General features: G+C 36.6%; 6 protein-coding genes across 15 annotated transcripts; 2 read left to right on the top strand and 4 right to left on the bottom strand.

The window, feature by feature from the left end:
- The first annotated feature begins 194 nt into the window (after window positions 1–194).
- LOC17898212 (14-3-3-like protein GF14 epsilon) lies at window positions 195–2,905 on the top strand. The gene is made up of 7 exons (XM_006304063.2): window positions 195–338; window positions 987–1,293; window positions 1,566–1,653; window positions 1,760–1,869; window positions 1,954–2,102; window positions 2,447–2,484; window positions 2,590–2,905. Exons 1-7 carry the CDS (start codon window positions 272–274, stop codon window positions 2,593–2,595), a joined length of 765 nt encoding a protein of 254 aa, XP_006304125.1. The 5' UTR covers window positions 195–271; the 3' UTR covers window positions 2,596–2,905.
- Window positions 2,906–4,477: 1,572 nt separating this feature from the next.
- Window positions 4,478–6,939, bottom strand: LOC17900736 (probable protein phosphatase 2C 9). Of its 3 annotated transcripts, none has more exons than XM_023776810.1 (6): window positions 6,805–6,939; window positions 6,552–6,678; window positions 5,942–6,181; window positions 5,440–5,716; window positions 5,185–5,339; window positions 4,478–5,050 (listed from the first exon to the last, which is right to left on the bottom strand). In XM_023776810.1, exons 2-6 carry the CDS (start codon window positions 6,585–6,587, stop codon window positions 4,913–4,915), a joined length of 846 nt encoding a protein of 281 aa, XP_023632578.1. In that variant the 5' UTR covers window positions 6,588–6,678; window positions 6,805–6,939; the 3' UTR covers window positions 4,478–4,912. The 3 variants fall into 3 exon arrangements, with proteins under 3 accessions (XP_023632578.1, XP_006304084.1, XP_006304083.1); XM_006304022.2 differs by having other exon boundaries at window positions 6,552–6,622; XM_006304021.2 differs by having other exon boundaries at window positions 6,552–6,622; window positions 6,871–6,889.
- Window positions 6,940–8,330: 1,391 nt separating this feature from the next.
- LOC17900750 (synaptonemal complex protein 1) lies at window positions 8,331–14,193 on the bottom strand. 3 transcript variants are annotated; one of them, XM_023776861.1, is made up of 20 exons: window positions 14,094–14,193; window positions 13,793–13,931; window positions 13,661–13,710; window positions 13,232–13,439; window positions 13,034–13,159; window positions 12,853–12,951; window positions 12,022–12,698; window positions 11,689–11,937; window positions 11,472–11,600; window positions 11,268–11,336; window positions 11,084–11,194; window positions 10,601–10,708; window positions 10,406–10,516; window positions 10,244–10,330; window positions 9,997–10,083; window positions 9,796–9,909; window positions 9,641–9,724; window positions 9,505–9,567; window positions 8,895–9,045; window positions 8,331–8,550 (listed from the first exon to the last, which is right to left on the bottom strand). In XM_023776861.1, exons 2-19 carry the CDS (start codon window positions 13,911–13,913, stop codon window positions 8,944–8,946), a joined length of 2,595 nt encoding a protein of 864 aa, XP_023632629.1. In that variant the 5' UTR covers window positions 13,914–13,931; window positions 14,094–14,193; the 3' UTR covers window positions 8,331–8,550; window positions 8,895–8,943. The 3 variants fall into 3 exon arrangements, with proteins under 3 accessions (XP_023632629.1, XP_006304762.1, XP_023632630.1); XM_006304700.2 differs by lacking the exon at window positions 14,094–14,193 and having other exon boundaries at window positions 13,793–14,070; XM_023776862.1 differs by lacking the exon at window positions 14,094–14,193 and having other exon boundaries at window positions 13,577–13,710; window positions 13,793–13,846.
- Window positions 14,194–15,023: 830 nt separating this feature from the next.
- On the bottom strand, window positions 15,024–15,740 carry LOC17899579 (multifunctional methyltransferase subunit TRM112-like protein At1g22270). Its single transcript, XM_023789933.1, has one exon. The coding sequence runs from the start codon at window positions 15,642–15,644 to the stop codon at window positions 15,270–15,272; it is 375 nt and encodes a 124-aa protein (XP_023645701.1). The 5' UTR covers window positions 15,645–15,740; the 3' UTR covers window positions 15,024–15,269.
- Window positions 15,741–16,461: 721 nt separating this feature from the next.
- LOC17896976 (synaptonemal complex protein 1) lies at window positions 16,462–22,414 on the top strand. Of its 6 annotated transcripts, none has more exons than XR_002832419.1 (19): window positions 16,462–16,716; window positions 16,799–16,848; window positions 17,070–17,277; window positions 17,355–17,480; window positions 17,562–17,660; window positions 17,859–18,535; window positions 18,625–18,873; window positions 18,958–19,086; window positions 19,192–19,260; window positions 19,342–19,452; window positions 19,846–19,953; window positions 20,037–20,147; window positions 20,221–20,307; window positions 20,467–20,553; window positions 20,645–20,758; window positions 20,843–20,923; window positions 20,998–21,057; window positions 21,305–21,398; window positions 21,484–21,570. XR_002832419.1 is itself a non-coding variant. In XM_023776952.1 (19 exons), the coding sequence occupies exons 1-18, from the start codon at window positions 16,572–16,574 to the stop codon at window positions 21,583–21,585; spliced, it is 2,613 nt and encodes an 870-aa protein (XP_023632720.1). In that variant the 5' UTR covers window positions 16,462–16,571; the 3' UTR covers window positions 21,586–21,600; window positions 22,383–22,414. The 6 variants fall into 6 exon arrangements, 5 of the variants coding, with proteins under 5 accessions (XP_023632720.1, XP_023632719.1, XP_023632718.1 ...); XM_023776952.1 differs by lacking the exon at window positions 21,305–21,398 and adding an exon at window positions 22,383–22,414 and having other exon boundaries at window positions 21,484–21,600; XM_023776951.1 differs by lacking the exon at window positions 21,305–21,398 and adding an exon at window positions 22,036–22,339 and having other exon boundaries at window positions 21,484–21,600.
- A 23-nt stretch (window positions 22,415–22,437) lies between these two features.
- LOC17897511 lies at window positions 22,438–23,364 on the bottom strand. Its single transcript, XM_006305574.2, has 2 exons — window positions 23,052–23,364; window positions 22,438–22,955 (listed from the first exon to the last, which is right to left on the bottom strand). The coding sequence occupies exons 1-2, from the start codon at window positions 23,271–23,273 to the stop codon at window positions 22,575–22,577; spliced, it is 603 nt and encodes a 200-aa protein (XP_006305636.1). The 5' UTR covers window positions 23,274–23,364; the 3' UTR covers window positions 22,438–22,574.
- Between the last annotated feature and the right edge of the window lie 233 nt (window positions 23,365–23,597).

Here is a 23,597-nt window from a genome sequence, read left to right as displayed (position 1 = left end):
TCGAATTTGATTCAGTCTAATTTAGGTTCTTTCTGTATCAAAGCAAAACTTTTGAGGTTGTTTTGTAATTTCTAAAACTTAAGGTTCTGAGTTTGTTGACTTAAGGGGAAATAAAAAAAGGTAGATCCAACGGCCAATATAATAGCAGCACGAGAGCATCCTAGGGTTACTTACTAATCTCGAAATCAATCAAATCAAAGCATCCATTTGATTCAGACTTCAGAGAGAGAGAGAGAGAAGGAGAAGAAGAAGCAGCAAAAAAAAAAAAGCCATGGAGAACGAGAGGGAGAAGCAAGTTTACTTGGCCAAGCTCTCTGAGCAAACCGAAAGATACGATGGTAATTTTTTTTTGGATTTTGCTAGATCTCTCTGTTCGGAAAATGATTTTGTAAAATTTTTCTGAAACATCTGATCTCTTGTTGCTCCGATCGAATATATGAATGTTTGTTTTCTGGGTTCTAACTAGATTTGGTTTTACATTTCTGTAAATTTTCTTTATGGATTTGTGTGTTTGTGGGTTGTTTACTTGATCTAGATTTTGAGATTTAGATGAGCCCTTTTAGTGATTTTCTTATTTGATGTTCCTTAGTTTCTCTGATCAGTCTTGATCTTATGTTGATATGGTTTTATTCTCAGTTTTTTGAATCTCTTTGTATGGCTCCATTGTTGTACAAAGGTGGCTAGTATGGGAATGAAATAGATCTATGTTTTTTTCTCTTGTGGTCCGTACGATTTTTTCTGGAATCATCTTTGCTAAGAATGGAATTTTTTTTACATTTCTTAGCTAGATATTTTCGTTTGATAAATCAAGATCTGATTCTGTGTAGTAATCTAGATTGTAAACCAGATATATCGTTAGTGAATTGCAAACTTTGGAAGCGCAATCAGAGATTGGCTCGTTTGTTGTGATTTGAGTTGCTTAGTTAATTTGGTCCATGTTCTTTTAAATGTCTTCAGTACTCAATACTTTGTTAATGTTGTTGCAGAAATGGTTGAGGCGATGAAGAAAGTTGCTCAGCTTGATGTGGAGCTAACAGTGGAGGAGAGAAACCTTGTATCTGTTGGGTACAAGAATGTGATTGGTGCAAGGAGAGCTTCATGGAGAATACTATCCTCCATCGAGCAGAAGGAAGAGTCTAAGGGAAATGAGGAAAATGTCAAGAGGCTTAAGACTTACCGAAAGAGAGTTGAAGATGAGCTTGCCAAAGTTTGTAATGACATCTTGTCCGTCATTGATAAGCACCTCATTCCGTCGTCTACTGCTGTGGAGTCAACTGTCTTTTTCTACAAAATGTGAGTCATCCGATGCTTCTCTATTCTCTGCCCATTTTTTTTAACGTAAATGTGGTATGACCTGAAGTTAATGTATTAGTTGATTTGAGGTGAATTGTTCTTGTGATATTAAGTTGTGGTGCGTGAAGGGGTAAAATGTGACTAAGAATGAGATCTTGAGGTTTATCATATCGTTTTAACTTAAGTTATATGTTTAGAAGCTCTTGCATTTCTACCACTCTTTCTTATGATTCTTCCTGAAGTGAAGTCGATCGATGATTCTTTCTATGTAGGAAAGGAGATTATTTCCGTTATTTGGCAGAGTTCAGTTCTGGTGCTGAACGCAAGGAAGCTGCAGATCAGTCTCTTGAAGCTTATAAGGTTCTCTAATCATATTTCTTTTTTTTTTTCTCTTCTGTCCCTTCCCTCTTATTCTGATCCCAGAAATACCTAACAAGAGACTTCCATCTTCATACTGGCTATGTAGGCTGCTGTTGCTGCTGCAGACACTGGTTTGGCACCCACACATCCAGTTAGACTTGGCTTGGCATTGAACTTTTCAGTTTTCTACTATGAGATCTTAAACTCTCCTGAAAGGTTTGTTTCGTTTGCTTATTTCTGGATAGAACATATAATGGAACCAATGTTCAGTCTAATGGTCTGAAACTACGTGTTGTACAGCGCATGCCAACTGGCTAAGCAAGCATTCGATGATGCGATTGCTGAACTTGACAGCCTCAACGAGGAATCATACAAGGACAGCACTCTTATCATGCAGCTACTTAGAGACAATCTCACCTTGTGGACTTCAGATCTCAATGAGGAAGGAGGTAATCTTATCTTATTTTATTGATAGCCTCCTTAGAATGAAATGAGCATTTTAAATCTTGTTCGTTCATGAACTCTAAAGAGCCCCAACTGTGAGTGGAAATGTTGGTAACTTGATGCTTGGGAACTCGAAACCATTAATCTGGATTCACATTTAAGTGGCCTTTATGCATATATTCCTATGCGCATAGTCATTGGATTCTAGCTATTTTGAAGGAGTAATGAGTTTGTAGCAGAAAACTTTAGCATACTAGTTTGTTGTTTCTCTTCCAAAGCTTTTTGGCGTTTGAACAACTAGGATTCTGCAGCTTACACTTAACTTTTTTCTTTTTCTTTTTCCTCTTAGATGAGCGATCCAAAGGTGCTGATGAGCCTCAAGAAGAGGTATGAAAAGCCAGTTTTTCGTTAATATTTATGCTACTTAAAAGACTATTTTTCATTCATTTTGATTGACAATTAGACACTAATGGAAGCACTGAATCATTGCAGAACTAAATACTGAAACTTCCGTGAGAAGAGAAGCGACTCTTGCTGCATCCTGGATCTTGAGCTGGAGACAGTAAGCGTTGCTACTCAGAATGTGTAATTTTAATTTATGTGTTTCTTGATGATGGATGTTTCAAGATATTGAACTTTCCACAAGACAACACTGCGTATCTTCAACCTTCTTTATGATGGCTGGAGTCTGTTTTACGCTTAGTTTGCTTCTTTGTTGTTGAATTGAGCCACCGGGCTTCATTTGGGTTTTGTTAGGAGTATCATCGTTTCAACATTTTAAAAAATAATTGACAATCCTTTCGTATAAGTTCCAACTCCTTTACAAATCACGGAAGTGTGAATTCAACAGTGTAGTAGCAAAACTTCTCCCCCAGATATTATAACCTTAAACCTTTATATCTCTCTGGCTGAACATGGAGAAAGTTTGGAATTATCAACCAGCCAGCCCTTTGCCCTTCGACTAGAATTTGGCAAAACTTCATCGTTCCGGAAGGAGCCCGGCTCATGCATGATATGGTCGGTTAGGCATTTTCGAGTGTGTTGTCTTCTAAAGTGGTTTAGTCCAACACTACTTGATGTCAAAAAGAAGAATCTTACGCTCGTTAGCTAGGCACTTTTATTACATAAGTTCAATAAACCGTTTGATGACTCTTAGCTTACATATGCTTACACAAACTGTCAACTCGCACCAACACCCCCCATTATGCCGAAAGTAATCAATCCCTCAAAGTCTAATGTGCATGTCTAAATAGTCCATTTTGCAACCGACCTTTCTTTAGTACAAACTACAAATTGACCTCTTCCCTCGATGTATTTTGTGTTTTCCATAATTCTGTAAAAGTTCAACGTATTGGACACCTAAAGAAAAAGACAATTCAAAGCTGTGCCAATCGACTCACGAGTTCTTTTTACATATCAGTTCAAAGTATTCCCATTGACATTGAGAAACGACTCATTTGTCATCATCATCCATCAGAATTAACAAACAATGTTGCTTATGATTAATATGTTCCAAAGAGAGGGATTAAAGAGCAGAGAAGTGAAAATATTTTTCTGCAAGAAATGAAGATCCCTCTACTAATGGTGAATTCAATATATGCCTTCAGAACAAAGCCAAACAAGAACCGATCTCTTCGATCTCATCTCTTGCAGCCGAAAGTAGAGGCATTTTTTTCTGCTTTACCAATCCATAAAATTAAATTAAAATTAATTAAGAACCAAAGAATAAAACTTAACAACTCTCTCTATTAGATTAGAATTTTAGTTTAGGACGAAGATTAGTTCACTACCGTATTTATATAAGGGTTAAGGGTTTTCTATCTCAGCTCCTAAACCCTAATTTTATCTGACGTGATTGGGCCGTTGTTTTGTTTGGGCCTCTCTAACCTATCCACACATTAAGGTTCCAGCTAAATAAGTTTACTTTATTGTAAGTACACACAACTTAAGACATGTTCAACACTTCATCTATCTATCAGAAGTTGGCGATAATGACAACGTAAGACATGAAGAAAGTATCGGAAATGATCATCAGATGAAAATCATCAAAGTAAAAACGTCAAATGCTTTGTAATCTTGGGAAAGAAAAATAAAAAAATCCATTGACGACCACGTACGTTTACATTTGTGCTCAAATGTTTTTGTATAAACGTTACAACATAATTTTTTTTTTTTGACTAGAGTTACAACATATTTTTATCAACTATGCTATACAAAAATTGTATACAAAGCTGATGGATGATCTATGCTATTTCAATTCTTCCAAGGATAATGACATTCAACCTACAACACTCAACGATGAACGATGAAAGGATAAACAAATATTTGTATAGTTCTAATACAAAAATAGCAAATATACTTTGGTTAACATAACATATTGAAACCTAATCAAAAAAGTTACTTTCACAATAATTTTAAAAACATCCTAATATAACTTTATATATCCCGATGATTAGAAATAACAAATTAACCAATTATAATAACACAAATCCTCCCACCAGTCACCACCCACCAACTCTTTTTTTCCTCTCTCCCTTTTTTTTTTGTTCATTTTTCTTGTCGTCTTTAAAAAACACACACAATTCACACAATGAACGTAGCACATAAGCTATAGCAAGAAGCTAATCACACAAAATCGAAACTTAAGACTCAAGTCTAAAACCAGACCAGAATCATCAGAGTCGAATCCTGTGAAAAACAAGCCTTTCTTTTTGTTGTTGTCCTGGTGAATCTTTTTTGATTTGAAAATGCGGGTTTATTATATTAGGAACCATCTCCTTCGTAAAATATCCCATCCCCTCCCTTTCAGAGTTTGTCATCTGAATCTGACTACGACACAAGATATGTCGTCTTTGCTCTCTCTTCTCAATGCTTCAGCTGTTAGTTCCTTTGCTGCTTTCTGTGGATCTTTCACCCTTCTTGCTATTTCCATTGCCTCTTCATTTGTCATCACCTGTTCACATCATTTCAACAATTAGTAACGCAACAAGAATCTCAAAACACTCAGTTAACAAGAGATGAATATTTTTATATGAAAACAGAATCAATCTTATATTGTGATATATACACCACAGAATATGCCATTACCTTCCAAATTCCATCACTGGCCAAGAGAAGAACATCTGTCTGGCTATCTACAGTGGCTTCTTTAATGTCAGGTTCTGAACTCAGGTGTGTCTTAAGTCCCTTGTCTCCAAAGGCACGAGATACAGCTAATTGACCATTCACCCGAGGAACATCACCTGTTAGATCACAACCACAACATCCTTGTCAACGATAGTTAGATATAATCAAATGGAAGAAACTAATGATTAAAGATACTGTATGGAATCAGTTGTTTACCTGGTAGATTGGATACAAATCCACCTCTATCCTCAATGCTCGACCTTTCAGCACGGGGCTCATGATCTGTACTCATCTGCATTGTTGAGCCTGCTCGAGAAAGAACAGCTCTTGAATCACCAACATTAGCTACCCACAACTTCCTCCCGTTAATCAATATGGCAGTCACGGCCGTAGACCCACCACGACCCAAGTCAGAACTATTTGATAGAATAGCCTGGTCTGTCTTCTCATAAGCTTTTGCTATAGACCTTCGAGGATCAACCCAGAACTCTCCCTGAATACAACAATTAAGCATATAAACCATGTCCATGAAGAAAAGACAGCAAACCACTATAACAATCCCAAGTATGCATGCTCATTCAACTGAACAGACAACCCCAACCTAAGTTTGGTTGTCCATTTCTTATGAAAAGAAAGACCAAAGGAACCATTTCAGAAAAAAATCTATCGAAACTCATTATTAGCATTAGAAAACAAAACAAGTAATCTATTTTTTTACCTCCTTGAGGATATTGGAGAAGAGACGCTTCTGCAAGTAGGCAGGGACAGTATCACCCATATGACCATCATAAATAGCAAAAAGACCCAATTCATGGTCTTGGATGTTGATAAAGTTAGCAACATGGTAATCCTCCATGGGATGATTAGCTTTCCCTTTAACTAGACTAAAGCCATACTTGATCATCCCTTCATCACTTCTTCCTTTACCCGATCGAGATGATGATTGTCCTCCCACAACCTACACATACACCAAGAAAAAGTTCAGATCTTTCACTCTTAAACATCACAAACAAGGGAGCTATAGTATTCACATCCCATGTCAAATATGTTAACATAATTCATAGGAAAAAATATTTGCAGAAACACTCTGAATCACATCTCAATCATCGCAAGAGAAGCCTTTTGTGATAATTATTCACTGATTGGTTATACCACTTTTCTTCAACCATGAAAAAGAGGAAAAGGGCAAGAAAAAAACAAAAAAAATCCTCTGGATATTATATACCACCACCGATCGAGGAGATACAATTTTACAACAAACAATCACCTTTGTGACATCTCAATACTAAAAATGAAAAAGAAAAAAAAAATTGAATCTTTGTGTTTACCTCAGAAGCGGAAGTGAAGCAACAAAATTTTCCCATTTCGAATCGAAGAAAAAATTCTTCGATTTCTCAACCTAATCCAAACGTTTCTTCGATTAATATATATATATATACCAATAAACAAAACAATCTGCAAATATCAACAAAAAAGAGCAAAATCAAAACCTCGAAACATAGAAAAACAAAGAGAGGGCAGAAATGATTACTAAGCAGCTCAACAACAACAACAACAAAAAGGAGGGGTTTTTTTTTTTACCTGATGAAATAAACCCTAAAAATTTATTTGATTGAATTGAATTGAAGAAGAAGAAGAAGAAGATACTCAAAACGATAAAATCCACAAAAAGTCTCTGCGACGAAGTCTTCGCTCTCTTTCGTTAATGTCTTTTTCCTACGCTAATTTTTTTTCTTTTTGTATATATATTCACTCTATAAGAAAAAAATATAAATCAAAATGAGAGCTATCTGTATTGTTTTTTGTATTGCATTTGGCGTGCTTCATAATTATTAAATCTTTGCTTTACGCCCCCTTACTATTGAATCTTTTATTATGACCATAAACACTTCCTTCTTGGCGCCTGATTTATTTGACTTTATACTTGCTTAAAACCTTCAATGTACATTTTTTTCTTGTTAAATGATGTGTAAAAAAAAACTTGGAATTAGAGTAAAATGAGGGTCTAAAGCTTGACAAATAGGATTCTTTTGGGGAAAAAGTGAGATAAAAGAGAAGATAAGGGGGAAGTATGAGATTAAGTGTAAATGGAAAAAGAAGAGAGAGAAAAAGGGAAGGAGGAAAAGAGTGATCTGGTCAAAGAAAATATTTTTTTTAAAGAAAGCTGCCATAAAAAAAAAAAATTTAGTCTCTTCTTTGGCTATTTGGCATGTTGACTTCCTCTTCCATTACATTTATGTCATCTCCTTAACAATCCCTATATATTTTTTATTTTATTTTTAATGTTTTGTATGCGTTTTCACTATTCCGACATCCTAAACTATTTTAAAAAATTTCTTTGGTCTATATTTAATTCCTGACGTTGAATACAAATAATTAAAATACTACAATGCTTTACAAATCATTAATAAGCAAAAAAGAAACGTCTCTATTGATGATATATTGTTTTATGAAAAAAAAGAAACAAATTTTTTCTTGCACCAGTTATGTTTTGTAGTATTAAATTAAACTCTTGACCCATGATTCTTATATGTGGAATACATTTAACAAATATCCAAAACTGAAGGACTAGTTAAGTCTTTATTTTTATTTTTAATAAAAATTATTTGTATAAACTAATGCACAAAATTAGCCGTTTCCGAGAAAAACATATCCATTTTGGATTTGATGGTTTAACAATTGCGTGAAAATTACCTTTTGTTTTTACAGCTAAAGTTATTAATACTATACTTAAAACTAAAAATAATCAGGTCTCTCTCTCCACATTACCAGAATCTCAAAGTATCAACGAATGCGACAAGAAAGTGGAAAGGGTCAAAGCCTTGGACGCGCTTACTTAGCCATCTTTTTGTTTTCTTCATTTAATGTGATTCGCACACATTTCATGACTTTTTGACTCTTCCTCCCCCCTTTGATTATAAGTTTTTCTCAATCAATAGCTTTACCTAGTTCCCTTCTTTGTACATTAAATATTTGATTGCTTAGCCTAAAACAAACGATTTCTTTGCTTTAATAATCTTAACTTGTTCTTCTAATCCTCTGTGATGTGTTCCTCCAAAATTAGGTTCATAGGCCCCCTAGTATTGTCTACAGTTTCGTACATCTTCTATTCCATTTCTTATTATTAACCTGTTTATGAGCCCAAACCCCATTATTTACAAAATTCAAAGAGTTAGATAGTATGAGTTATGTAATATACTACTAGTACTGATAGTTTTGTTCTATGCTTATATGAATGGCTTCGATCAGCATGACCCTACTGCTATCCAATTTCTTCCTGGTGATTTGTTTCAGACCTCAGTGATCTCTCCACTTGGAATTAGTGTTCTGTAATGCCAATTATTCAACAGCAAATTGTTATCATCAAGAGCAACTGAACTACTAATAGCACCAACAAATATCAAAGAAGCAATTATAGAGAGAAATATAAAGATGACAAATAGATTCACAGGTTTATGGAGGTTTTTTGAAGATAGCTACTGGATCAGAAGCAGATTCTGGACTTAATTCTCCTACCAGTATTTACAAGCTCGTAAAATACTCGCATAGTTTTATTCATGTTATAAGAATGAGATAATGTAGTTGATTCAAGCAGCAAAATGTTTCGTAAATCGGTGAGCAAGCTTTCACAAAGACTATGTGTTTGCAAGTGAGAGAGATAAGGAACTGACTTTGTGAGGTACACTTCAATCAAATGCATAGGGATCATCACCATATGGGTTAATCAAATGCATAGGGATCATCAGCATATGGGTTGAGGGAGCCTTCTGAAAACAAGTCTCCAATACTTGCAGAGCGAGGTTGACCGGTCATCATTGTTCCCTGTGGTTAGAATATTATGTAGGTAACTCAGAAAACATTCTAGAAACCTGACGTTACAACACATCATCCATAACTTCTTGACTTGAAAACAAGTTCTGCACTTCGAATGTGAACTCACTGCCGAACTGTATTTTGGACCTTAGATGTTGCATAGAGCACTATACTTGGATAGACTAAGCACACCTAAACCTCAGCTAAGCGACCCTAAGCAGTTATGATTTATGAAAAGTCTTAGCTTACTGTTCTCAACTTCTCATCTGTCAGATTGTCTATTTTATTACTAAGGAAAATGAGACCGAGTAAATTAAGTTACAGAAAACCATTGTGCGTTCTTTTAAAAAATGATGTTTTTTTCCTATCATCAGAGTTACTCTTATACTCTCTGCTTCGGCCCTAGTTTACTTGAACGGCAGCTTATACATGTTAAGCATCAGCAAAAGTAGTGAATTTGTATTTTACCTTGGTGATACTATTGGGGCTCTTCAATTTGGGTGTCAACCTAGTACTGCGTCTTCGTGGCTCCTGTTGAAAAGGAATGTAAAGCAAGATTTCTTGAATATGTTCCATATATTTCTTGTTTGGATGGATAAGGTACCTCAAACATGGCTATATTTCTTGTTTTTCTCCGTTTGGTTACCCTCCCATTGTTCGTTTCAACTTCATACTCACTATGAGTTCCCTGTCCAGTTAAACACAGACCAAACGATGAGGTTGATTATGATGTAAATATGTAAAGATTCTAATGCTTACCCTGCTATGACGCTTTGGATTTGGAATGCTCAGTATGCTTCCTGTGTTTACGTTTTGAGATTTCCTCAATATTTTGGACACAGGTGTTTCTTTTGCCTGCACCAAAGGAGAGTCCTGCATTTGATATCCATGAGGAAGTAATTATATGTGTGTAGCCTTGACAAAGCAGAAACGAACAAAATTCTATATTTAATTCTCTGCCTGTTCGTCGTCATTGTCTTCCCTCATTCTTATATGCTCGTTTCTTTTGCTACCACCAAGACGAGAATCTTTTGAAATTGAATAGTTCTACAAAAAAAATAAACATCATGTGAACCATACGACGCAAAGCTAGCAATATTCAGTTACAGGTACATATTTTCCAGTTATTACCATATTTATATTATTTTAAGCACACATCATAAAGTAGATTAGATAACCATAAGTGTGAAATGAAGTTCACCCTAACCTTGTTTGAGTTTACTTCTTGCTCCTCAGGTGGATTGTCACTCATCACCTTCCACTGTAGCTGGACCAAAGCTCTTTGTCTCTCTTCCTGCAAGGATAGCCCATTAGTTGAACCCATAAAGATTCATCTTATACTGGATGGAATGTATTAAGAAGCACTTACTTTTTTCCTTTGAAGATCTAATTCTTCTTGCAGCTTCTTACAATCATCTTCATACTGACACTTGAATGCTTTCAACTGAACATCATGCTCACTCTTGAGAGCTGTTATCCTCTGGAAAATTGAACAAACTATTTGAATACCAGAGACTCTATACTCTTGCATCAGTCTGAACAATGAAGTTATATCTGTGGGTACCTCTTTCAGTTCATTTTCAGCCTGAATCTGATTTTGTCTTAGTTCCTGGTCATACTTAGCTTTGAGATTGAGCTCCTTACTCTCATGCTCCTCCCTAATACTGAGAATCTGGGGATGCAGATTTTATCAGTTTATTTGCAAAATGATTCTCACTTGACTTGACATGCTGTCAGTTATAAACTTCCAAACAGATAAGGCATCTAATGTTATTAAACTTATAACTCAATCTAGTTTAATTACTTCATACTAAGCCATACAACTCCATGACTGGTGATGGTCAACCATAAGGTTTCTTTGGGATCTAATATAACACTCACTGATAGTATTGGACGAGTAGAACAATGCATGAAATGAGTAAGAAGATAGATGTAGTAGCTTTTAGCTAAGAAATATGCAAGAACCCTTGTCCAAAAATTTCATCAATGATTCCCAATAGTATATGAAAAATATCAACCGATAAGTTCAAAGATATGCCATCCATACCAGAGAAGCATGTTCCTCTTGAATGGTCAGCACTTGCCCCTTTGCTCCTTCTTTGCAATCTGAGAGTTCTTTTTCATATTTAGTGGATAACTCTGTGATAATCTTTTCAACCTGAAGTAAGAATCACAAAAAACATCACCAACTGCTCAGTAGACTGCAAATAAAAGATACTGTAGTCATATACCTTATCCTTTTCAGCATTAATAATTTCCTGCTTCTCCACGTCATACTTCCTCCTGATATCATTAATTGCCTAAAATAACATAGAGAGATCAAATAGTCTTTAGTGTCTTTCCATATTGCATTCAGATTCAGCTAAGGGTAATTGGTGAATCCCCACGACATTAGTTTTGCTAAAATGTAATAGGAAACATTGCTTCAGATATACCTGGTCATTCCTCTGTGATAATTCTTTCAAGTGCCTCGATAATTCCAACTGTTTACTTTCTAGCATCATATCATATTGCTTCTTTGCTTCGACAAGCTTAGTTTCAGCAGTTACCAGTAACTCCTTTTCCTGCAGTGGGAATTATAATTATATTTGATGAGTACTAAATAGGCTTAAATAAACCATAAAACCATGTCCTATAATCAACTTCTTAAACCTTAATGATTTGTTGGTTTAACTTCTTCTCGTTTTCATTGCACTGGTGGATAAGACGCCCTTTCTCCTCTATGATAGTTTGGAGCTCGTTCACTTCTTTTGCCAATAAATCCGCCTGCAGCTGATGGCTCTCACTCTCTTTCTGTAAAGCCTCTATTTCCTCAACTTGCCTCTGTGCATCTGCCTGCAGTTTCTCGTATTTCTCTTTGTTTTCAATCGTTAATGATGAAAGCTCCAATGACAATGTTTGCTGCAACATATAAAAAAAAAAGCAAATTAGCATTGCAGGCATAAATTAGATACAGGACATAGGGATAGAATAAAACTTTAATACCTTCTTATCCTCTGATGTCTTCACACTTTCTGATAAAGTTTCTATTTCCTCTTTCAGCTTTAAAATCACTGATTCTGCCTCAGCATGTTTCGAAACTAGTCCTTTTGCTTCCAACTCCAGTTTACCAATGGTCTGGCTTGTAGAACAGCGTATCCCAGAAAGTTGAGATATTAAAGATTCCTTATCAGTCTGGAGCTCAACAATTTTTTCATTTAGATCCTTGCATGCTGATTCCAAATCTTCTTTTTCGGCAGTTACGCTAAATAACTTTCCCCGGAGTTGATTAAATGATCTTTGAGCACGATCAGATGCAAGATCTCTGTCTTTTTGCAGCAACATAAAGTGGGTATCATAAAGGCCACTTAGTTGATCAAACTTCTCCTTAATGGTCAAATTCTTTATATCCAGTTTGGTCAACTCGGCTGCCAAGTACCGGACAAGGTCATCGAGCTTTTTAACCTCCTGTTCTGAGCTGACCAGTTTTTCACACAGTTCATCTGCACTCAGCTGCACACTCGTCTTTTCTTTTTCCAACTTCTCTTGGATACTAACAAGGTCTTTGACCTCGTCTTCTTTTGCTGTTAACTCCAAATGTACTTTTTCTAGTTGGGAATTTAAGTTTTCAATGTTGATTTTTCTTTCGGCTGCAGTGGCTTCCAACTCAGTTATCACAGTATCTGCCACAGTAGAAGCACTCAATAAGAATATACTATTTCTGTAGATCATGAACGCTTTTCAGAAACATCGATTTTCCCATCTAATTTTCAACCATCATTTTTATACTGCATGTGGGAAATAGCATTATGAATTGAAATAGAGCAAGTCACGTACCTTTCTTCTCTATGAGACTGGCAGTTCTGCACTGTTCATTTAGATAAAGCATTTCCTTCTGTTCCTTCTCAAGTTTGAGCTTCTCAAATTCCTTGTCTCCTGTGTTTTTGACTCAAAGATGTTACGAACTTGGATACCAATTGTTTTTCAGGTCAGAAAATAGAACAATACAATAACTTACTGGTTTTGATGTTTTCTTTAGCATCATCTAATCTTAAAGACATGTCTCGCAGCTGCTGGTTTAAAAAGTCTATTGCTTCTGAACTAGTATTGAATTTGCTCTGGAAAGAGTCCTTATCCTTCTCAGCTGCAGATGCAAGTTAGGATACATATATGATGTTTCAGAAGCTCAGATGACTGTATGATCATTTATTCTTACCATCCTGAACTTGAGAAGCCAAATGCTGCAGAGTCTCAGTAAGTTGATCACAAAGAGCCTTTGTTGAAGAGAACTTAGACTCCAATCCTCTCCAAAGCTTTTCATCTTCCTTTTGCCTAACTCTGAGCTTAGCATTCTCATTAAAAGCGTTCTGCAGTTTATCCTCTAAGGCATAGACATGCTCCATTGACTTTTTCAGCTTACAATTCTAAGACCATGGAAAAGCAAAATTTCTTTCGAATTTAGGTAAACTATGTATCTGCGATGAACTCAGAACAACAAAACAAGAGCTCGAACCATCCGATCACAATAAGTTTTCCAATACACAAAATATAAGCAATATACCTCACAATCTCACATACACATCCATCGAATTTAAGTTCGTAAACACAAACAATGTATGAATGAAACAGGATAGCTTCCAAATACCGCCAGTTCAAGATCTGTTCTCATAGCCGCCTGATCCTTCACCAGTTTCTCTGTTCAACAAACGTAAAATCATCGTAATCATCATAAAAGTACGATTTGAGAGAAGCGGAATGAGATAAACAAGAGAAAAACCTGCAGTGAGCTTCAAATTCGAGAAACTTCCGGAGGATAAGGAATTCTGAGGCGGACGAGTGGAGAAGGAGTGCGTCTTCGCCGATCCAGACAACGATCGGAGTTGATCCAAGCTCTTCATCGCCGGAAAACCTAACTTCTGCATCTCGAGATCGGAGATCGAGATTGTAAGAAACAAAAATGACGAAATCGATCCTTCGCTCTTAGGTCTCTCGCTCTCTATCTCTTGCTTGCGCACTAGAATTGAGTGAGAACAAAATCTGAAATTAATTGGGCGCCAATAAGTGGTGTTTATTTATACCGGAAAAGCAGATTCATTCTCCTCAAGCTGACGTCAGAGTTTCAGAATAACGCAGGAGCCACGAGGCGTGGTCAACGGCTGAGATTGGAAGAGTTCTTTATTTTTCAGTGTTTTGGACGCCATTTCAAGTAGGCTAATTTCAAGTTTCAACGAAATACACAATCCACTACATTTCCTCTTAAAAAATGGGTTTGTATACACAGGTTTGAATGCGCCATGTAATATTACGATCAATCTAATTTGTAAAGTGTATAAAACTCTTCTTGTTTGATCAAATTTGGTAATTAAAAAAAAAAAGAACTATATACTTTCAAAGACACAAACTAATCATGTGTCCCCAAAGTGGAGAAGAAACATAAATAACGCTTTACATGTTAAAATATACACACGAACGAACCATGGGTCCAAACTCCAAACTTTGCACTCCAAGGCTAAGAGGTACAAAGGAAAGCAATGTATTGTGGACTTGTGGTGGATACTGCTTATTAGTAGGATTTATATGACAACGCCAAAACCAGAGGAGGAACTAGTATAATTAAACTCTTTTGTGCAATGTGTTTGATATATATTGGATTTATCTAATGCGGATCCATATTCAGTCAAGTGGTTTCCTTGAATCAGCTTGTCTGCATTCATCAGATAGCTGGAAAAGACAGGAAAACATCCAGCACAAAAACCCAAAGCTTTGAATCTAATCGAATTATGAATTCAACATACTCAGAACTATCATATATGGAGTCATACGTCGTGCTTCCACTGAGGCAACCACAATTTTGAAAGTTGTGAGATTGACAGCTGATGCAAAGCTCAGTGCTTTATGAGCTCCATAAGCAAATTATTTGAGAATAACAACAACAATTTAAGAGGGTTCTGAGAGGCCTTACGCACAATGACAAAGAGAGACCAACAATGCAAACCAAATGCACAAGATGCTCACCAATAATACTAGATTAGTGATACTCGAAACAATTCTCACAATCAGGCACCATTCACTTCATATAACAACCCTACCAATACAATTAAAGGATCCAGAAACGAAAAAAAATAGAGATGATTCAATTGCATACCTCACTAAAAGGGTTCAAATCACAAACATCAGTAGCAGAAACCCTAACAAAACCCCCCCAAAAAAAAAACCATAATCGAAAACATTACAAGTAAAGCTTTCCCAATCAATTAAACCTCGTCTTCATGGAGAAGCATATTTGGGATTCCTTTGTTAACCGGAAATTTCCGTCCAGTCTCAGGGCAAACAAGCGCACCTTCCTCAAGGTGTAGCTCCAGCAACGCGTGGTGGAGTTTCTTAAGAAAAGCCTCATCGGATTCTAGCACCGCCGCATCCGGCGAATCCTCCGGTAACTCTGCATATCCCATGGAACGCGCACCTTCCACGAGAGCTTTCCACTCGAGCTTCGCGAACATGTGCCTGAGAAAATCGGGATTGAATTCGACTTCCTTCTCAATCACGTTCCCAGCTTCGATCCGCAGAGGAAATCCATTGGTGACTCCTTTGATGTTGCAGGAAAGCATGTTGTGCGTTATCAGCCTCATCTCTAGTTTTTTTTTCTGGCAAAACCTAGAAGGACAGAAGAAAAAAAAAAAGGAGCAGACGAAGTGAAGAAGACGAAGAAGGCTGCTAAAGCGGCTGAGGGCTTTTGTTAGTCCTGGGGAAAAAGCCGAACCAAATGCACCGAACCGAAATCGAGCCTAAAAAAAATTGAATCCAAACCGAACCGAAATTTTTTAAAAAAACAAATGGATTTTATTTCAAGATTCGAAAGTATCTGAAACCAAACTGTACCGAATAGATATCCGAAATATTTAAAATACAATTATATACTTAAAATATTTTTTATTTTTAGAAAGAAAAAAAACACTAAAAATATAAAAATATCCGATAGTTAAACAAAAAAACTGAAAAAATCTAAAAATACTCACAAATATCCAAAATCTCCGAATATTTCTGAAATATCATAACATATCCGAACTTTTTCGGTTAAAACCAAACCAAAAATAATCCAAAAATATTAGATTACTAGATCAATTTTTTTGTTCAAAATTTGAAACCAAAAAAAACCTAACTAAAATTCCAAAAAAACCGAATAAATCTTATAGTTAAGATATGAAAGTATCAGAAACTGAATCATACCGAATCGAATATCCGAACGAGCACGACTAGTTTTTGTGTACCAAACGCAGTCGTTGATTATGCCACGTGGCAACTGCGATATTTTGATAGCAAACCACGTAAGTTTTACGCATCTCTATAGCGCGTGGAGTATATGTGTGTTTCCAAAAATTTGCCGTTAATAGAACGAGTCGGCTTCTCCGGTATAAAAAGCACCACCGACGTTTTTGGCGCCCAACTTTATTTCAGTTTCATTCTCACACAATTTCGAGAGCGCACGAAAGAAATAGAGAGCGAGTGATTAATTTCTTCAATTTTTGTTCCTTACGATCTCGATCTCCGATCTCGAGATGCAGAAGTTAGGGTTTCCGGCGATGAAGAGCTTGGATCAACTCCGATCGTTGTCTGGATCGGCGAAGACGCACTCCTTCTCCACTCGTCCGCCTCAGGACTCCTTCTCCTCCGGGAGTTTCTCGAATTTGAAGCTCACTGCAGGTCTTTCTCTTGTTTATCTCATTCCGCCTCTCTCAAATCGAACAGTGATGATGATAGCGACAATTTTGAGTATGTTGAACAGAGAAATTGGTGAAGGATCAGGCGGCTATGAGAACAGATCTAGAACTGGCGGTATTTGGAAGCTATCCTGTTTCATTCATACATTGTTTGTGTTTACGAACTTAAATTCGATGGATGTGTATGTGAGATTGTGAGGTATATTGCTTATATTTTGTGTATTGGAAAACTTATTGTGATCGGATGGTTCGAGCTCTTGTTTTGTTGTTCTGAGTTCATCGCAGATACATAGTTTACCTAAATTCGAAAGAAATTTTGCTTTTCCATGGTCTTAGAATTGTAAGCTGAAAAAGTCAATGGAGCATGTCTATGCCTTAGAGGATAAACTGCAGAACGCTTTTAATGAGAATGCTAAGCTCAGAGTTAGGCAAAAGGAAGATGAGAAGCTTTGGAGAGGATTGGAGTCTAAGTTCTCTTCAACAAAGGCTCTTTGTGATCAACTTACTGAGACTCTGCAGCATTTGGCTTCTCAAGTTCAGGATGGTAAGAATACAGTCATCTGAGATTGTGAAATTTCTTTTGTTTTATTGCTTTATCTGTTTCCTTAATTGCTACTGCAGCTGAGAAGGATAAGAGCTTTTTCGAGAGCAAATTCAATACTAGTTCAGAAGCAATAGACTCTTTAAACCAGCAAATGGGAGATATGTCTTTAACATTAAATGCTGCTAAAGAAAACATCACAAGCAGTAAGTTGTTGCATTATTCTATATATGACCTGGAAAGCAATTGGTATCCAAACTCGTAACATCTTTGAGTCAATAACGCAGGAGATAAGGAATTGGAGGAGCTCAAACTTGAGAAAGAACAGAAAGAAATGCTTTTTCTAAATGAACAGTGCAGAACTGCCAGTCTCATAGAGAAGAAAGGTACGTGTCTTGTTCTATTTCAATTGATAAAGCCATTGGTCACATCTCACATGCAGTAAAAAAAATGGTCGAAATATTCTTTTTCAAAGCTAAGATGTGCAGAGTTTAAATATGTGGCCACACAGCAAAGTAGATGGGAAAGAAAAAAGTTCATGACTAAAGCATTGGTCTTCTTATTAAGTACTTCCTCTGTTGCAGATGATGTAATAACAAAGTTGGAAGCAACTGCAGCGGAAAGAAAACTCAACATTGAAAACTTGAACTCCCAGCTAGAAAACCTACATCTTGAGTTAACAACAAAAGAACACGAGGTCAAAGACCTTGTCAGTATCCAAGAGAAGTTGGAGAGAGAAAAGACGAGTGTTCAGCTGAGTGCAGATAAACTTTTTGAAAAACTAGTCAGCTCAGAGCAGGAGGTTAAGAAGCTAGATGAATTTATCCACTACTTGGTAGCTGAGATGACTGAATTGGACAAAAAGAATTTGACCTTCATGAAAAAGTTTGATGAACTAGGTGGCCTATATGATACCCAGTTTATGTTGCTGCAAAAAGACAGAGATCTTGCATCGGATCGTTCTCAAAGATTATTTGATCAACTCCAGGGCGAGTTATTTAGTGTAACTGCTCAAAAAGAAACTCTGGAATCAGCAGGGAATCAACTAAATGAAAAAATAGTTGAGCTCCAGAATGATAAGGAGTCATTAATATCTCAACTTTCTGAGGTAAACTGCTCTGCAGGCCAGACCATTGATAAACTGGAGTCTGAAGCAAAAGAACTAGTTTTAAAGAATGCTGAAACAGAATCAGTGATTTCGAAGCTGAAAGAGGAGATAGAAACTTTATTGGAAAGTTTGAAGACATCAGAGGATAAGAAGGTACAAAAATGATTCCTGTCCCTATGCACGTTAAAAATTGTATCTAATGCATGTTTTCCTGCTAATTTCTTGTCTTGTATATCTTGCAGCAAGAACTGTCATTAACAATTTCATCATTAGAGATGGAAAACAAAGAGAAATACGAGAAACTGCAGGCAGATGCCCAGAGACAAGTTGAGGAATTAGAGACCTTGCATAAAGAGAGTGAGAGCCATCAGCTGCAGGCGGACTTATTGGCAAAAGAAGTGAACGAGCTCCAAGCCGTCATAGAGGAGAAAGGGCGTCTTATCCACCAGTGCAATGAAAACGAGAAGAAGTTGAACCAGCAAATCATTAAGGTCTAAAAAGTTGATTACAGGGTATGTCTTTATGGTTTTTTAATCCACCTTCTGAGTACTCATTAAATATGAATTCCATGGCAGGGCAAGGAGTCACTGGTAACTGTTGAAACTAAGCTTGTAGAAGCTAAGAAGCAATATGATCTGATGCTAGAAAGCAAACAGTTGGAATTATCAAGGCACTTGAAAGAATTATCACAGAGGAACGACCAGGTATATCTCTAGCAGTGTTCCCAGATATTAGGAAAAGTAGTAGCTGGATAAGAATGCAATATGCAAAGACTCTAATGAAAATTTGATCTCTATGTGTTCTTTTAGGCAATTAATGATATCAGGAGGAAGTATGACGTGGAGAAGCAGGAAATTATCAATGCTGAAAAGGATAAGGTATATATGACTGCAGTATCTTCTGTTACAGTCTACTAAGCAAATGACACCTGGGTGATGTTTTTGTGGTTTTAACTTCAGGTTGAAAAGATGATCAAAGATTTGTCCTCTAAATATGATAAAGAACTCTCAGATTGCAAAGAAGAATCAAAGAGGCAACTGCTGACCATTCAAGAAGAACATGCTTCTCTGGTATGCATGACATCTTGTATTTCTTTTTTATCCTTTATCTAATAGATCATACTTGTTTACATATATAGGTAATCATTTAACGAGATTTTTGGACAATGTTTCTTTTCGAATATCTGGCTAAACTACCAAAAAACTTATCCAGTTACTGATTTCATGCATTGTCCAGTCCAATACTATCAATGAGTATTATTAATGTCCAAAGAAACCTGATGGTTGTCGAAATCCTCAAGGATGAAGGTGCATAGCATAGAATGAATCAATCAGACAGATATTTGAAATCAAGTTCCTGTTTTCTTGTATGCATTATCTATTTAGAAGTTTATTTATGACAGCATGTCAAGCCAAGTTCGAAATATTACGGAAATAAACTAAGAAAAGCTGCATGTTCCCCAGAGTCTCAGTATCCGGGAAGCACATGAGAGTGAGGAGCTCAATCTCAAAGCCAAGTATGACCAAGAACTGAGACAGAATCAGATTCAGGCTGAAAATGAACTGAAAGAGGTACCCGCAGATATAACTTGACAGTTCAGAGTGATGCAAGAGTTTAGGCCTTTGGTATTCAAATAGTTTGTATATTCATCCAGCGGATAACATCTCTCAAGAGTGAGCATGATGCTCAGTTGAAAGCATTCAAGTGTCAGTATGAAGATGACTGCAAGAAGCTGCAAGAAGAATTAGATCTTCAAAGAAAAAAAGTAAGTGCTTCTTAATAAGATTCATTATAAGATGATAGGGTTTAACACTTTAACTAATGGGCTAACTTTTCAGGAAGAGAGGCAAAGAGCTTTGGTGCAGCTACAGTGGAAGGTGATGAGTGACAATCCACCTGAAGAGCAGGAAGTCAACTCAAACAAGGTTAGAGTGAACTTCATTTTCTTTACTTATCGTTATCTATCCAATTTAAGATATGTGCTTAAAATAACATCGGCAGGGTAATAACTGGAAAACATGTATTTGTAACTGAATATTGTTAGCTTTGCAAGTATGTTTGAGATGAGGTTTATTATTTTGTAGGACTATTCACTTTCCAAAAATTCTCGTCTTGGTGGTAGCAAAAGAAGCGAACATATAAGAGTTAGGGCAGACAATAATGATGAACAGGCAAAGATTCAAATATTTAGTTTTTTTCGTTTCTGCTCTGTCAAGGCTACAGGATACACATATAATACTTCCTCATGGATATCAAATGCAGGACTCTCCTTTTGTAAAGGCAAAAGACACACCTGTTCCAAAAATATTGAAGAATACTCAACATGTAAACACAGGAAGCGTACTGAGCATTCCAAATCCAAAGCATCACAGCAGGGTACACATTTGAACCATTACATCTTTACACTTTTACATCAAAATCAACCTCATTGTTTGGTATGTTTGTGGGTTAACTGTGCAGGTAACTCATCGTGAGTATGAAGTTGAAACGAATAATGGGAGGGTAACCAAACGGAGAAAAACAAGAAATACAGCCATTGAGGTACCTTATCCATCTAAACAAAGAAATATGTGGAACATATTCAAGAAAGCTAGCTTTAAACTCTTTTTCAACAGGAGCCACAAAGACGTAGGACTAGGGCTACACCTAAATTGACCCCTCAAAGTGTGGCCAAGGTAAAATATAAATTCACTACATTTTCCTATGCTTGAAATGGATAAACCCCCTCAATTAAACTTAGTGCTGAAGTAGAGAGTAAACAAGTAAACTTGATGATAGGAAAAACATCATATCTTCAAAAAAATGCATAATGTAGTTTTTTTTTCTGTAACTTAATTTACTCTACCTCATCTTCCTTGTCAAGAAAATAGATAATCTAACTGATGAGAAAAATTGGAGATCATACTTTTCATAACTGCTTAGGGCCGCTTAGCCAACTGTTAGGCCTATCCAAGTATAAATCAGTGATCCTTGTGCTATGGAAAGTCCGGCAGTTTATAAGTGCAGATATTCATTTGTAAGTGAAGAAGTTATGGATGATGCTGTTGTAATGCTGTTAGGTTTCTAAAATGTGTTCTGAGTTAACTGCATACTAACTGCAGGGCGCGGTAATGAGGGGTCATCCTCGCTCTGCAAATATTGGAGACTTGTTTTCAGAAGGCTCTCTCAACCCATATGCTGATGATCCCTATGCATTTGATTGAAGTCTACCACACAAAGTTAGTTCTCTTCACTACACTCTCTCTCACTTTCAGAATCATACTCTCTATAGAAGCTTGCTCATCCATCCGTAGACATAACATTTAGCTTCTTGCATCAACTATTTCACTCTCTTAACATGAATAACTATGCAAGTGTTTCAAGAAATTGTAAATGTTGGTAAAAGGATTAATCCAGAATCTGTTTCTCATGTTGTACATATGTTGACCAAAAGTTACAGAGCACCGTTCTACTATTAGCCTAACCGATTACATCGGTCTTCATCTGATTTGAATAGAGAAAAAGTGGTTATGTATATATAGGTTGCTGATCCAGTAGCTGTCTCTAGAGAACACTGATAAATATCTTTGCATCAAAGCGTTGAATCTATTGTCATCTTCCTATATATAATTGTGGCCTTGTTCTTTTGTTAAACGCTGCGACAGCGACAATAGAGAAGAAAAACAGTTTCAGAAGAGAGAAGAATACACAAAAATGAAATGAGAAGAGTCGCAACCGTCGCAAGTGATGAGCGCTGTTAAAGATGGATGTGTCGCTGTTATTTTCGGCGGCTCAACAGCTGCCGTCGCGACTCAACGGATTCCCTCTGCGACTCATCTAGATCTGTAATTTTGAAGTCCACGGTGTCGTTTAACATTACAACTACTTTTTTGACACGTCGTTTTATTTTATCGCTGCCGCTATCGCAGCGTTTACTAAAAGAACATGACCTGTATCTTGTGATGTTAAAAAGTTTAATCATGTGGTTAACAGTTTGTTGTTGAATAATTGGAATTTACAGAACACTGGTTCCAAGTGAAGAGATCAACGAGGCCTGAGAAGAATCACAAGAAAGAAAGTGGAAAGCAGTACAATCACATACTCAATTCATAGAAAGCATAGAATATAACTATCAGTACTTGTATATACATTAACTCATACATATCTAGTTCCACATATTTGGGGGCCCGTTAACATACGATGAAAAGCAAGTCTAGCATAAGAGCTTAAACAAATTCAAAGTCTTGAACTGTTTTGTGGAACTATGATCATCAGTGTGCATGAACTTGCAGTTGGGACACACAGGGGTTGATTTACATAGCATAACCAGCATGTGACACTTCATACACACTGTTGTCACCATCTCTTGCTTCTTCTGATTATCATCATCACCTTCAAAGGCTAACCAAGACGGGGATCGGCTTAGCCCTAGATCACATGATACCCCCTTCTTACCTGGGGTCATGATCAAATCTCCGCCTTTCGCACCTTCATCTTTCTTCGTGATCGTTTTCACAGTAGAGCTTGATGATGAAGATAGGTTCAGATCAAGATCCAGCTCTGTCCTGTGATCTTCAAATGTCTCTGATTGTGTCTGCAAAATAAAGTTGAAATATGTTTTAGTTCATGTTTGTGTGCATATTATTATCATCCTTAAATTTATATACTTTGGTCGACGGATTCATCATACCTTAGCCTCTAGGTGAAGCTGAAGATCAGGCTTTATCAACATGGCGCTCTCTGACTTTGATCTTTGGAAAAACAGAGTAGTAGAACTGTTCTTCTCAAGCTTGTCTTGTGTATGATCATCTCCTTGTTTGCTCCGTTTGAAGGAACCATGAAACGATTCCCCATAGACTTTCATCAGATCCCTCTTTCTAGGACAGAGGGTTCCATCATGTAGAGAAAACATTATTACCTTTCTACTTAACGCTTAAGAAAAAAAAATCTCACAATCTGCTTAATTAGTAGGAGGTGGTAGAGAGGACGAATGATCAGATAGATAGACGAACAGTTCGTGAAAAGTCGTGTATATATATATATAGAGATAGAGAGAGATACAAAGATGAGTCATCACCCGATGGAGAGTTATTATCCCCCACCGGTTCATGTAGAATAGTAGACAGAGTTAATGAGTTAGATATACCAAAATAAATATCGTAGATATTCGTTGACAATATATAGAATTCAATTTTGGGATTTTACTTTGCATGGCACACACAATATAATGTCCACC

Source organism: Capsella rubella, unplaced genomic scaffold (genome assembly GCF_000375325.1).
Source record: "Capsella rubella cultivar Monte Gargano unplaced genomic scaffold, Caprub1_0 scaffold_1, whole genome shotgun sequence".
NCBI classification, from domain to species: domain Eukaryota; kingdom Viridiplantae; phylum Streptophyta; class Magnoliopsida; order Brassicales; family Brassicaceae; genus Capsella; species Capsella rubella.
The sequence above is the reverse complement of the archived record's forward strand: the minus strand, read 5'-3'. Positions and strand labels throughout refer to the sequence as shown.